A 13,364-nucleotide genomic window follows, 5' to 3' on the forward strand; every position below is an offset into this window, starting at 1 on the left:
GCAAACGCTTTCTTCACTATCCTATGCTTTCCTTTATTGGTCAGAGTATTGAGTACAGGCATTGGGAGGTCATGTTCCGGCTGTACAGGACATTGGTTAGGCCACTGTTGGAATATTGCGTGCAATTCTGGTCGTCTTCCTATCAGAAAGATGTTGTAAAGCTTGAAAGGGTTCAGAAAAGAATTACAAGGATTTTGCCAGGGTTGGAGGATTTGAGCTACAGGGAGAAGTGAATAGGCGGAGCTGTTTTTCTCTGGAGCGTCTGAGGCTGAGGGCTGACCTCCTAGAGGTTTATAAAAAAAGGGGCATAGAGTGGGGAGTCCAGAACTAGAGGGCATAGGTTTAGAGTGAGAGGGGAAAGATTTAAGAGACCCAAAGGGGCAACTTTTTCACTCACGGTGATATGTGTGTGGAGTGAGCTGCCAGAGGAAGTGTTGGAGGCTAGAACAATTGCAACATTTATAAGGCATCTGGATGGGTATATGAATAAGAATATTTTGGAGAGATATGCGATAAGTGCTGGCAGATGGGTTGGGATATCTGGTCGGCATAGACGAGAGGTTACGATCAGTATCTTAAATTTGTCTCCGATACATATGTTGCCAGTAATGTTGAAATGCTGCAACACCAACATCAAATGCAAGGTCTATCAAATGGTGGAAAATTGTTTGTTGAATAGGTCTCTATCTTCTTGCAGAAGTACATCACTGACATATAAGTCACTCACATCGATAGTTAAGAGCCAGAGTCATGGACTTGTTCAGCGTAGAACTGAAGGGTCTGTTTCCATGCTGTTTATCTGACTCTATATACATTTCAAAGCCTACCCAATAAGGTCACTTTGGGATTCCCCAATTTTATTTTCAGTTGTGGGATGAATGTCACTGGCCGGGCAATATTACTGCTCAATCTGCAATGCCCAATCATATGTTGCTGTAGGTCTAGTCTTCCTATAATGTGATGACCAGTACTCCGTACAGTACTCTGGCTGATGCTGAACAAATTAAGAACCTCTAATAAATGTACTCTGTTTGTGCTCTGCATCAGTGATGTCCAAAGTTTCCTCCCTGCAGCTCCCCACCTTTCTTTTCTCCTTTCTTAAGACACTCCTTTCAAACTTTGACATTTTTGGCACAGTTTAATGATTTGTCATATCTTAATTTGAGTCCTGTGTCTCTTGAAATACTTTATTAAAGGTGCCACATAAATCTAATTGTCTAACAACACTGCCATTTGGCATCGCATTTAAATGGTGAAAGTCAATCTAGTTTAACAGCTCCAACTTCAAATTTGTAATGTAGGGCCATGTGTAACCTGTGGAATTGTTCAGTGTGGCAGGAATTATTTTTTTCATCTACCTAAAGGGTGTGCACTACTGATGTTTCTTCATTGTGACCTATCAGTGATTATATCCACTGAGCCATTTTGTGGATACAGGAAAATATAGCAGGGTAACAACAACAGCAAGAAAATTAATGACTGTTTAATCTGTTTCAATGATGTTGGTCAAGGTGGGAATGTTGGGTCGGATAAAAACTCAAGAATGCTGTGCCAGGGAATCTGTAGTACACGTGAATAGGCATAAAAGACTTTTTTGATTTTATTCTGTTTTCAATGAACCAATCTTGATGCCTGTTGCTAAAGCCAAGCTCTTTTTTTTTTTGGGAGCATACTGTAATTCCTTGGGATTCAAGTTATTTTTGTGTCCATTTTCACATAGTATATGGATAACTTTCTCTTCCTTAATATCTGTTGGACTTTATTATCTTAAGACACTTCTGAACCTTCAAACCTTGGAGACATCTCTAGGACAGATCTTGATATCTAGCTTTTAAATGATTTCCAGGAAGGCACTGGTGTACTCTATTAGTGCTGGACTAGGTAACCATAGAATCCCTACAGTATGGAAAGTGGCCATTGGGCTCAACAAGTCCACACAGACCTTTTTTTTTGAAAAGTAATCCACTTAGACTCGTTCTCCTACCCTATTATTCTACACTTACCTCTGACAAATGCACCTAACCTACACATCCCTGAACACTGTGGGGCAATTTAGCATGGATAATTCACCTAACCTGCACATCTTTTGAATATTGGGAGGAAACCGGAGCTGCTGGAAGAAACCCACTCCCAGACACTGGGAGAATGTGCAAACTCCACACAGTTACCTGAGGCTGGAATCGAACCTGGATCTCTGGTGCTGTGAGCCACTATCCCACCACAGCAGTTTGTGGAAGTTGAAATCAATAATCATGATATCTGGAATTTAAGTCTACATTAAATCATTGTATGCTTTTTAGACAAACAAATCAACATTATCCTTTTTTTAGGGTAGGTAATTCTTATCTGGTCTGACCTACATGTGACTTCAGACCCACAGCAATGGTGACTCTTAACTGCCCTGTTGAAATGATGTTTCAATTGCTATAAAGTCTCTCACAACTGGATGCTCAGCCTAGGCAGTGGAAACAATAGCACTGCTGTGAAATCATCTTTGTTAAATTTTGGTACTAGCCATCAAATTAAGAGTTGTCACAAACTAGTTGTAGTCATTTGGAATCATACCTTAAGACACTATACCCAGAGATGGCGATAGTGGTATCTCCTGTCCCACCAGCAGAACAAATGCAGCAGATGGTACACAGTCAGATGGGAACTGCCCTTTCAATCCTCAACACGGTTTTAGGACAAACGTGGGCAATACAACCTCCTGTCGATCACAATGTTCTGTCTTCCTGGAGCTGATTGTATTGATGCTCCTAATTATTGCATGTTGCTCGGAGGAAACAGAGGGTGGCAAGGGCACAGGATGTACTTTCGGGTTAGGGATTTCAACATCCACTAGGAATTCCTCAGCAGCATCACTACCCATCACACTGGCTTTTAAAAGATTAGACTGGACTAAACTTCTAGACGGGGTCTGTGGCAGATGGTATGAGGATAATCCATTTTTTAAACTCATTGCTTTCAATCTGCCAATAGCAGATACAGCTGTATGTGACCAGTATCAGTACAACTGACCGTCTCTCACTCTTGTGGAGACAAAAGTTTTGTCTTTGTGTTGACAATACCTTGCATCATTTTATATGGCACTTTTTTTTATTATATAAAAATGGGATAGATTCCAAACCTGTCTGGTAATCTGATGTGCCAAGAACCACTAGCAGCAGCAGAAGAATCATACTCCAACACAATCTACAACCTCGTGGCCTGTTATTTTTTCCACTCTACCATTGTCATTGAGCCAGGGTTGATTACCATTGCCATCAAGCCAGGAGAAGTTCAGGAGAGCATGCTCGGAGCAGCAGCAAACATTCCTAAAAATGAGTGGTCAACCTGGTTTTAACAAAAACAGAGGGAGACATAAGCAATTTTCCCCATCAACTAGTCAAAATCTAAATTCTGTAGTCCTGCCACATCCAGTTGTGAATGGTAGTGAACAGTTAAACAACTTGCTGGAGGAAGACTCTACAAATATATCTCAACAATGATGGAGCCCAGTGCGTCAGTGGAAAATTTACAACTCCTTTTTAACCAGGAGTGTTGTGGGCTCCTCCAGAGGTCCCTGCAACACAGATGCCAGTTCTCGGCCAATTTGATTCGTTTCTATCAGATGTCAAGAAACAGCTGTGGGTACTGACAATAGTACTGAAGATGCGCCAAAACTTCCTGCACCCTGAGCCAAGCTGTTCCAATACAACTACGATGTGACATCTACTTAACAATCTCTAGACGATTGTCTGGTATCTCCTGTAAAAACAAACTACCATCCATCCACTCTTGATTATCAGTGATGGAAGATCTAATCAACAGTGCTATCATGCAGCACTTGCTTAGTCACCTGTTCTCTCACCTACTCGCACAGTTTGGGTTCTAGCATAGCTCCCAACCTCATTTACAGCAATGGTTCAAATATATACTGAATTTGAGTAGCAGTAAGAATGCTGTCCTAACTATCAAAGCCACATTTGACAATGGTATCTGAGAGCTGTAGCAAATTCTGACACCTAAGGAAGATGGTCGGCATTGTTATAGGTCAGTCGCCTCCAACTCCAGGACAAGTCAGGACTATGATGGAAACCCTTCACCATCCCCATCTCCACCCCACCATTGCTTTTCCTGCTTTGAAAATATGAATGTTCGTAACTTTTATGCTTGAAAATTTTTTTTAAAAACTGCTTAGAACCACCAGTCCTGATCTATTCTTAGACCTCTTTTTTTTTAAAATACCTGGTGATCTGCAAGAATTCTTGCATCAAAGTTATCAAGGGTAATTAACTTGCTTGTCTTTGTCTTTTCTGACTGACGTCATTTACAAAATACCGTGCAAGGACTGTAGCAAGCACTACATTGGACAAACAGGCAGAAAACTAGCCACCAGGATACATGAGCACCAACTAGCCACAAAAAGACATGACCCTCTCTTGATGAGAAAGGACACCACTTCGACTGGGACAACATATCCATCCTAGGACAAGCCAAACAAGGACATGCACAAGAATTCCTAGAAGCATGGCACTTCAACCAGAACTCTTTTATCAACAAACACATCGTGTTAGACACCATCTACCACCCCCTGAGAAAAGGAACAAGTGACTTCACCACAGGAAATGACATCAACCCAAAGAAACACAAATAGAAAGCAGGAATTCTCAGCTTTGCTTCGCTTGAGGCCCACTGAAGATGTTACCTAGTAAAGTAATGAAACGTCTGGAAATGAACCTCCAAGCTCAACCTGAGCTACAAATCTTCTCCAAACTCGCTAATTTATACGATGTATTGCAGAAATTTACCAAAGGTCCTCAGACAGCACTTTCCAGATGCACAGCCACTTCCACCTAGAAGGACAAGGGCAGTAGATATATGGAAACACCACTACCTGCAACTTTGCTCCATGCCGCTTGCTGTCCTGACTCTGAAATACATGATTTATTTAGTGTCTACCTACAGTACCCATTCTTCAAAATACCCATGTATTCAAAAAGAATGTAATCCCAATGAACACAGTCCACAGATTTCTCAGCAACAAACCCAAAAAAGCAGACATAACTCACCCAGAAATCCTAGCTACTCTCCCCTACATCAAAGGCACCTCTGAAATGACTGCCAGACTACTCCGATCCCTTGGCATCATGGTAACCCACAAACCCACCAACACTCTATAATAGCAGCTAATGAACTTGAAAGATCCTATACAGACAACAAGCAAAACTAACGTCATTTACAAAATACCGTGCAAGGAACGTAACAAACACGACAGTGGACAAACAGGCAGAAAGCTAGCAACCAGAATACATGAACATCAACTAGCCACAAAATGTGTGACCCTTTCTCACTAGTATCCTTACGTACCACTTCAACTGGGACGACACATCTATTCTAGGACAAACCCAACAGAGACACTCTCTAATTCCTAGAGTGCCAGTTGGAATGCCATGCTTCTATCAACAAACAGAGTTGGTCCCCATCTACCACTCCCAACCCCTGAAAAAAAGGAAATGATGTCACCACAGGAAACAACATCAACCCAAAGAAACCCAAACAATTGAATAGAAAGCAGAAATTATCAGCAGTGCTTTGTCCAGAGGTCCACTGAAGATGTTACCTAGTAGGGCAATGAAACATCTGAAAACGAACCTTCCAGCTCAGTGAATTTGAAGTATTAAGTTACCCCTCCTTTGGAGTCAATAATCAATTTCCTTGCCACTAATGTTAGACTAATTGTGTCATACAGCATGGAAATCGACCCTTTGGTCCCAGCAATCCACCCAGCCATGTTCCCAAACAAAACTACTCCCACCTGTCCTGTACTTGGCCCATTTCCCCCAAACCTTTTTTCTCATGAAGTTATCCATATGTCTTTTAAATATTGTATCTGCATCCACTAAATTCTCTGGCAGTACATTCTGCACACAAACAACTTTTTTAAGAAAGAAAATTGTTACTCTGTCCTCTTTCAACCTTTCATCTTAAAATTATGTAGAGTCATAGAGATGTACAGCACAGAAACAGACCCTTTTGGTCCAACCCGTCCAGGCTGACCAGATATGCCAACCCAATCTAGTCCCACCTGTCAGCACTGTACCATATTCTTCCAAACCCTTCCTATTCATGTACCCATCCAAATGCCTCTTAAATGTTGTAATTGTACTAGCCTCCTCCGCTTCCTCTGGCAGCTCATTCCATAAACGTGACACCTCTGTGTGGAAAAAGTTGCCCCATAGGTCCCTTTACATCTTTCTCCCCCACCTCGCCCTAAACCTATGCCCTCTAGTTCCGGACTTTTTCCTGTAGTGTTGAATTCCCCTACTTGAGGGAAAAGACCTTGATCTATGCTCCTCATGATTTTATAAGCCTCCATAGGGAACCTCTCCACTTCCTATGCTCCAGCAGGGAACAAAGTCCCAGATATCCAGTATTTTTATATCTCAAATCCTTCATTCCTTCTAACATTCTTCTAGTAAATCTTTTTTGAACCCCCCCCCCCCCCCCCCCTCCAGTTTAAAAACATCCTTCCTATGACAGGGTGACGAGGGTTGGCCTTGCTTTCCTCTTTCGTACTGCTTAAAAAGCAGCATGTGCAATTTTGTACTCCTACAGGGGTGTCTCCTGACCCTAGGAATTTTTGAAAGATTGTAGCTAGGGTAGCTAAAATGTGATATCTATCTTTAGTGCCTCCTTTTTGGATGCAAACCATCAGGTTCTGGAGATTTGTCAATTTTCTTTTAGTTCTATTAATTTTCTCAATGTTTTCCTTAATTTTAATTTATTCAGTCCCTGTCCCTAATCCACTATTGAATTCCTCAGGACTTCTCCAAGCTCTCTTCAGTATTTACAGTAGAAAAGAAGCAAAGCAATTATTCAAAACATTTGCCATTTTCCCCATAGTCATTAACAATATTCCCACTTTTTAGTGGGCCAACATTGTTCCTGATTACTTAAAATTGCTGATTGATTTTTGTCCCTTGCAAGTTCCCGATTGTAATCAGTTTTCAGTAGCTCTTGTTAGCTTCTTTGTGACCCTATGATTTTTTATTTTTTTCATCTGGCAACATCTGTGCTGGCTTTTTTTTTTTGCTTTTAAGCTCTTTAGGTTTATGCTTTGCCTATCTCTTTTAGTTGTCTGTAGCTTTTTTCCTCTGGTAAGTGAAACATTTTTTTCTTTAAGAACTGGTTTTGTATTGGTTTAAATGTTTATGATTTAGGGGTGCCAGTGTTGGACTGGGTAGATAGTTACCTGGTGGAGTATAATCTGGTGTTATGCAAATTTTTTCTTGTAAATGTTTTAAGTGTCCATCTTGGTTCTTCATTTTTAACCATCTACAGATTTTCTCAGTTTACTGTAGACAGTCTTTGTCTCATCAGACATTGGCCGAAATCTAAAATTTCTGGTAGTTGATTCATGATTTTTGCATTCAAACACTACATTGAACTCTATCAACTTATCATCACAGTTTGATAGTAACCTAACTGCACATGAATAATCTAAGTAAATCTGGTTCATGACTCATTAAGAAATCCAATATATCATTTCTCCCCTTGTGTCCAGGACACGTTGCTGTAGGAAAATATCCCAAATGTACTCTTTAAAAATTCACCACCTTTTACTGACAGGTGCTTAACTGCCTCTCCCTATCTATCAAAGTTAGAATCCCTATTAATACTACTCTGCCTTTGCACATAACTAACTTCTACATTTGTGCTATTAAGCACTTAATGCTGCTACCGGGGTTTTATACATACCATTTATTATTTTGTTCTTCCTCAGTTCCACCCTTAAGGTCTCTACTGGACGCTTCCCTTATATCCCCTCACTATTTGAAGTGGTTTTGTTTCTGAATCTTTCAGTTTTGAATTAGTAAGGCCACTGCATCCTCCCTAGGTAAAAACAATGACTGCAGATGCTGGAAACCAGATTCTGGATTAGTGGTGCTGAAAGAGAACAGCAGTTCAGGCAGCATCCGAGGAGTAGTAAAATCGACGTTTTGAGCAAAAAGCATTGCATCCTCCCTGCCTTTTTCCCCTGTCCCTCCTATACACTTTTTATCTGGTATATTTAGTTCCCAGTCCTGACTATAAAACAGCCATGTCTCTGCAATGGCTACAATATCATAACTTCCAATTTGAATTTGTGCCTGCAGCTCAATTAATTTATTCTTGTACTCCATGCTTGTGGGGTTCTGTTTTTTGGGTCATATCCTCTAACCTGTCTCTCAGCACCTGATGCTTTCTTCAACTATTTTATTATTAAACAATGTTATTTAATTTTGCCATTCTATGCCATACCTGAAGTCGGGTTCCTGTCTGTTTCTTTAGTCTGTTCTATTTTCTTTCGAAGCTATATTGACTTGCCTCAAGTCTACCCCCATTATACTAGGTTTGAAGTTCTTGTGACTGCCATATCTGTCTTTTCCACTAGGACGTTGGTCCCAGATCAGTTCAGGTGAAGCCTGTCCCAAATAGACAGTTACTATTTGTCCCAATACTGAGGCCAGTATGCCATGCAATAGAATATCTCTTACCTGTACCACTCCTCATACTTGCCTAATTTTCTTATGTCAATTTTCACATGGCTCAGGTAAGAATACAGAGATTATAAGCCTTGAGGTCCAGTTCTCAAATTTTGTTCCTAATTCTTGATATTCCACACACTGACCTCTTGCCTACTCTTCCCTATGTTATTGGTGCCAACATGGGACCTGATATTCCGCCTTTTACTCCAGTATCATTTAAGGCCATTGAAATTTTCCTTACCTTGGCATTAGGTAGGCAACGCCATACAGATACTCAGTCCTGTTTTACAAAGGTTGCTATTTGAACCCTTAATTATAGAATCCCTTGGTATTGCCACTTTTTTTTTCTTTTTGCTCCCCTGCTTCAGTGGCCTCCTGTACCCAGGTGCATGTTGAATTTGCTCATCCTCCATATTAACTTGTTCCTCATCCACACAGGGAGCAAGTACACTACCTGCTGGACAAGGTTAAAGCTGAGGTTCTTCCAATGTTTAATTTCAGGATCCCTCTACTCTCATCGCTCATTGTCACTCTCACTATTTCTTGTCCTTGATTACTGGCTACGTTTGAAGTACTTAACTTATGAAGGGTGACTACTTGAACAATTTCAGGCTACTCTATTCTGCACGATGTGTTCCAAGGTCTGAAACTCAGTTTCCAACTCATCAGTTCTGAACCAGCATTCTTCAAGCAACCAATGCTTGCTACAGTTGGGTAACGAAGAGCCACAATAGGGTCCTGCAGGTACAACACCTCACCTGGCCCTACATCTGTACTTTTCCAATTGTATGTATGTGGGTTTTTTTTCTATTTCTCTCCTAGTTTTTTTTATTTAGAAGAAAGTACACTCTCTGTCCCTGCTTAGAAACTTTAGTGATCTGTACACCAGAACACCTAGATATCTCTACAACTCTGTCATCTCCATTTTAGCTATACTCCACATTTTCATTCTTGCTGCCAAAAGAAGCAATATACAGTTTTTCCTACACTATCCTTCTGCTATATTTTACACTCACCTTTTCTCAAAATATGTCTGCAACTACCATCCATAATCTTCAACATGAATTTCTACATCAGTTAGTAACTAAATTTTTGGTTAACATGTCATCTCTTCCAATTCAATAAATTTTAAAGCAAAACATATTAGAGACCTCACCACAGACACCTGTGGAACTCTACTTATATCCTGCCAATTGGGTAATAACCCCTGATTTCAATCAGCCAGCCAGCTTTCTATCACTGCTAATGTTGTTCACTACGTTTTACGAGCAAAGACTGGTACAGTGCCAAGACTGACATTTCTAAACTAAAATCCTTTTACATCTGCACAGTCTGTATCACTGTTCCCTGACTACTCACGTATCTGTTAAGGCACCTCTTGCTATTAATCTGCCTCCACCACCTCTGGCGCATTCCAGGAACTTGCCACTTTTTTATGAAGAAACCCCTTGCCCCTCATCTTTTTAAACCAACTCTTTCTTTCTTAACTTTAAACCCATGTCCCCATATATTTGACATTTCTATCTGGTGGAAAAAGGCTCTTGACTTATCCATTCTATCCATGCCCCTCAATTTTGTAAAATTCTATCTTCAATGCTTAAGTGAAAATGAACCAAGTTTGTCTAATCTCTCCTCAAAAAATACCCTCCAAATCAAGCAGCATCCTGGTAAACCATTTCTGCACCTTTTGCAAAGCCTCTTGATCCTTCTGGTAATGTGATAACTAGAACTCTGTATAATGTTCCAAATGTGGCCTAGCAGAAGTTTTAAACAGCTGTGACATGAATTGCCATGATTTTATACTCTGCCCTGATAAAGGCTATATACCTTTTTGACCACCTTACCTATTTGTGTTGCCACTTCCAGGGAACTGTGGACTTGCACACCAATGTTCCTCTTTATGTAAATACTTCTAAGTGTTCTACCATTTACTGAAGAAAGGCTTATGCCCGAAACATTGATTCTCCTGCTCCTTGGATGCTGCCTGATCTACGCTTTTCCAACAACGCATTTTTCAGTTCTACCATTTACTGCATACTTCCCTCCTGCATTAGATCTTGCAAAATGCATTGTGATGCATTTGGCTGGACTAAACTGCCCAAGGTTCCAGCCTATGTACTTCCTGCTGTATCCTCTGGCAATCTTCATTTTCTGCAACTTGCTCAATCTTTGTGTTGTCTGCAGCCTTACTAACCAGGCCATTAGCATTCTTCAAATTGTATGTCAACGGGATTACAGCACTGATCCTTGTGGAACACCATGTATTTTTATTTCAAATATCCTTTATTCATAAAGGATATCTAATGTATATACATAATCACAAATTCAAACTGGTCTGTATCATAGCATATCAAGAAAACAAATAAACATTTAGAGTTTGGGTTTTTTTTTTGGATAGACAAGAGCCTTTTTCCTTGAACCAGGCTATATTTACATGCATTTGAGGTGCTAGGAGAGTCTGATAACTGAATAGACCCCATTTAACTTCAGAAAGACCTCAGGTGGTTGTCTTTGCCTGCTGCACCTTGGCGACAGCTGCCCTAAGCTTTAGTCCCTCAGCATGTAGTCCTGGACCTTTGGAACATGGTGGTCTGCAACACTTTGTCATGGCCAACTCCTTGTTCTGGAAGACCAAGTTTCAGGCAGACCAAAGAACATCTCTTACAGAGTTGATGATCCTCCCAGGCATTTAATGTTTGTTTGTAGTGGTGTGTCCCAGGGACCAGATCAGAGAGCACAAAGTCCAGAGTCACGGAGCTGCTTGGGGATAAACCTCAACAAAAACTACTGTATCTCTCTCCAGGCTGTGTTTGCAAAGGCGTGTTCCAAAAGGAGATGTGTGACAATCTCTAACAACATTCACCATCCCAACCCCAAGAAGGGGCCCAAGCATGTGTGAAGGATATGTGTCCTTCTCACCACCTGCCAAACAATGTTGTGGTGTTTGTTGGAAAGTTCTGTTAAATCACACTTTCGAATTCATTTGGCAGTTTGCTCAGGAAACGACACTATATGATCCATACTCCCCTTTTTCCTGTGGGGTTTTAACACTGCTTGTTGACCACTTTCTGATAGACTTGTGGTCGAAAGGGTTCTTTGCAAATTTCTCCATGAAGGGCAGGTAATAGTGGTCCAACTGCTTGCAGTGTTCCATGGCAATGAGGCCAGTCCCATCATTTGCAACAATAGAGTCAAACGTACCAAGGATTTATACACCGCTTGATGCAGCTGCACACAAAGGTGATCATCCAGGTGAAGGCAATGTTGGGTGCGTTTGTAACCTGCCTCTTTGTCTTGCACAAAATGCTGGATATTCCTGTGATCACAGGCCATCTTAGATTTCCAGATGAATAACCTTTTTATGTGGCACCTTGTCAAATGTCTTCTAGAGATCCAAGTACAGTGCATCAACAGATTCCCCATATCCACAGTATGATTTCCTTTCAAAGGATTCAATAAATAGGTTAAATGTCTTTTTTTTTCCACAAACTAGGTTCTTGCTTTGGTTTTCCCTTTCTGAATTTTTCCAAGTGCTCAGCTAAATCTTCTATGATTCTAGCACCTACCCCAAAGCCGACATCAAGATGGTCAAGAGTTTCCTATTTTTCATCCTCTAATGGCAAAAGCCTGTGTGCGTAAATAAGTGATGTTAAATTTAATTGTTTGCCGTCTCACTAAGAGGGCACTCTGAAAGTATGGGCACTGACTCTCTATGGCTGATGTAAAATTGCTTTTAACTTTTTTTTATTCCAACGTTTTCTTTGTCTTTGCTGTCTTTCAGATCAGTGTTCGAGTTACAACAATGGATGCAGAGCTGGAGTTTTCCATCCAACCCAGCACTACAGGCAAGCAGCTCTTTGACCAAGTAAGTCTGAAGATTTTTATTTCTTGGGTATGCTATTGTATGATCTTAATATGCCATATACCATGTATGTAGTGGTAAGCTGTGGATCACTGGGCACTTGCCAGGGAAGGAAAATAAAAGCTTTCATTGGGCAATGTTGGTGGGATTAAGATAAATTGGAGAAGCAGTGAATTAATTATCCCCTTTTTCAATACAAAATGGATAAGAGGCTCTGAAAGAGCCTCTAGTGTTTGGGTTGAAACACAATATTCAATGTGATGAATTGAAGAATCTTAACCAAAACATCTCTCTTTAGCAGGTTAGAAATGAGAAAACAATGCCTGTCTAAGTCTTTTCTTTTCCCCCCTTTTTATTTGAAGCCATCTGTCGTGGTGATTATTAATAGGCCCAATTGGTATTAATGCATTTCAAGGTAATAAATCATGGTGCACTTCAGAGGGACATTATAAAGCAGAATTTGACAGCCAGCCACAACAGGACAGTGAGTACTTGACCAAAAAACATGGTTGATGAGGCAGATTTTAAGATGACAAACCTTTTGAGAAGTCACAAATGATAGAGGTTGAAGCTAAGCTAGCTTCAGTACATTATTAAACAATAGTATTGGTGAGGAAGAAAATTGGGCAATGAAGGGAAAGAAGCTGTTTTTAGTCCTTATACAGGACAAGGCATGGGCCATGAATGGGAACAGGGAATCATAAGAGCTGAAATCCAGACGGAGGTGGGTGTGTTTAAACGTTTTTCTGAAATAGGACCAATAATTAACAACTTCAGGGATGATGAAGTACTGTGATTAAATTAATAGCTTAACTGCTTAAATTTATTTAATATTGCATGACTGTAGCTATGTTTCCAAACATTAAACCCTAATAATTTGAACAACTTACAATAAAGATGGCAGGGCAGTTGGGGGATACCAGAGTGATATTTAGCAACCACATCTCCAGTATGAGTTTGAAGTTCGAGAAACTTTGGCGCAATAGTTG

General features: G+C 40.5%; 1 protein-coding gene across 2 annotated transcripts in view; it reads left to right on the top strand.

Annotated features, from left to right (window-relative positions):
• The window catches only part of ezrb (ezrin b), a 119,079-nt gene that overhangs the window by 43,979 nt on the left and 61,736 nt on the right, over positions 1 to 13,364 (top strand). For both annotated transcript variants that reach the window (XM_060831600.1, XM_060831601.1), the window contains exon 3: positions 12,295 to 12,378. In XM_060831600.1, the coding sequence (XP_060687583.1) occupies positions 12,295 to 12,378 (84 nt within the window). The remainder of the gene's footprint in view (positions 1 to 12,294; positions 12,379 to 13,364) is intronic.

This window comes from Hemiscyllium ocellatum, chromosome 10 (assembly GCF_020745735.1).
Source record: "Hemiscyllium ocellatum isolate sHemOce1 chromosome 10, sHemOce1.pat.X.cur, whole genome shotgun sequence".
Taxonomy (NCBI): domain Eukaryota; kingdom Metazoa; phylum Chordata; class Chondrichthyes; order Orectolobiformes; family Hemiscylliidae; genus Hemiscyllium; species Hemiscyllium ocellatum.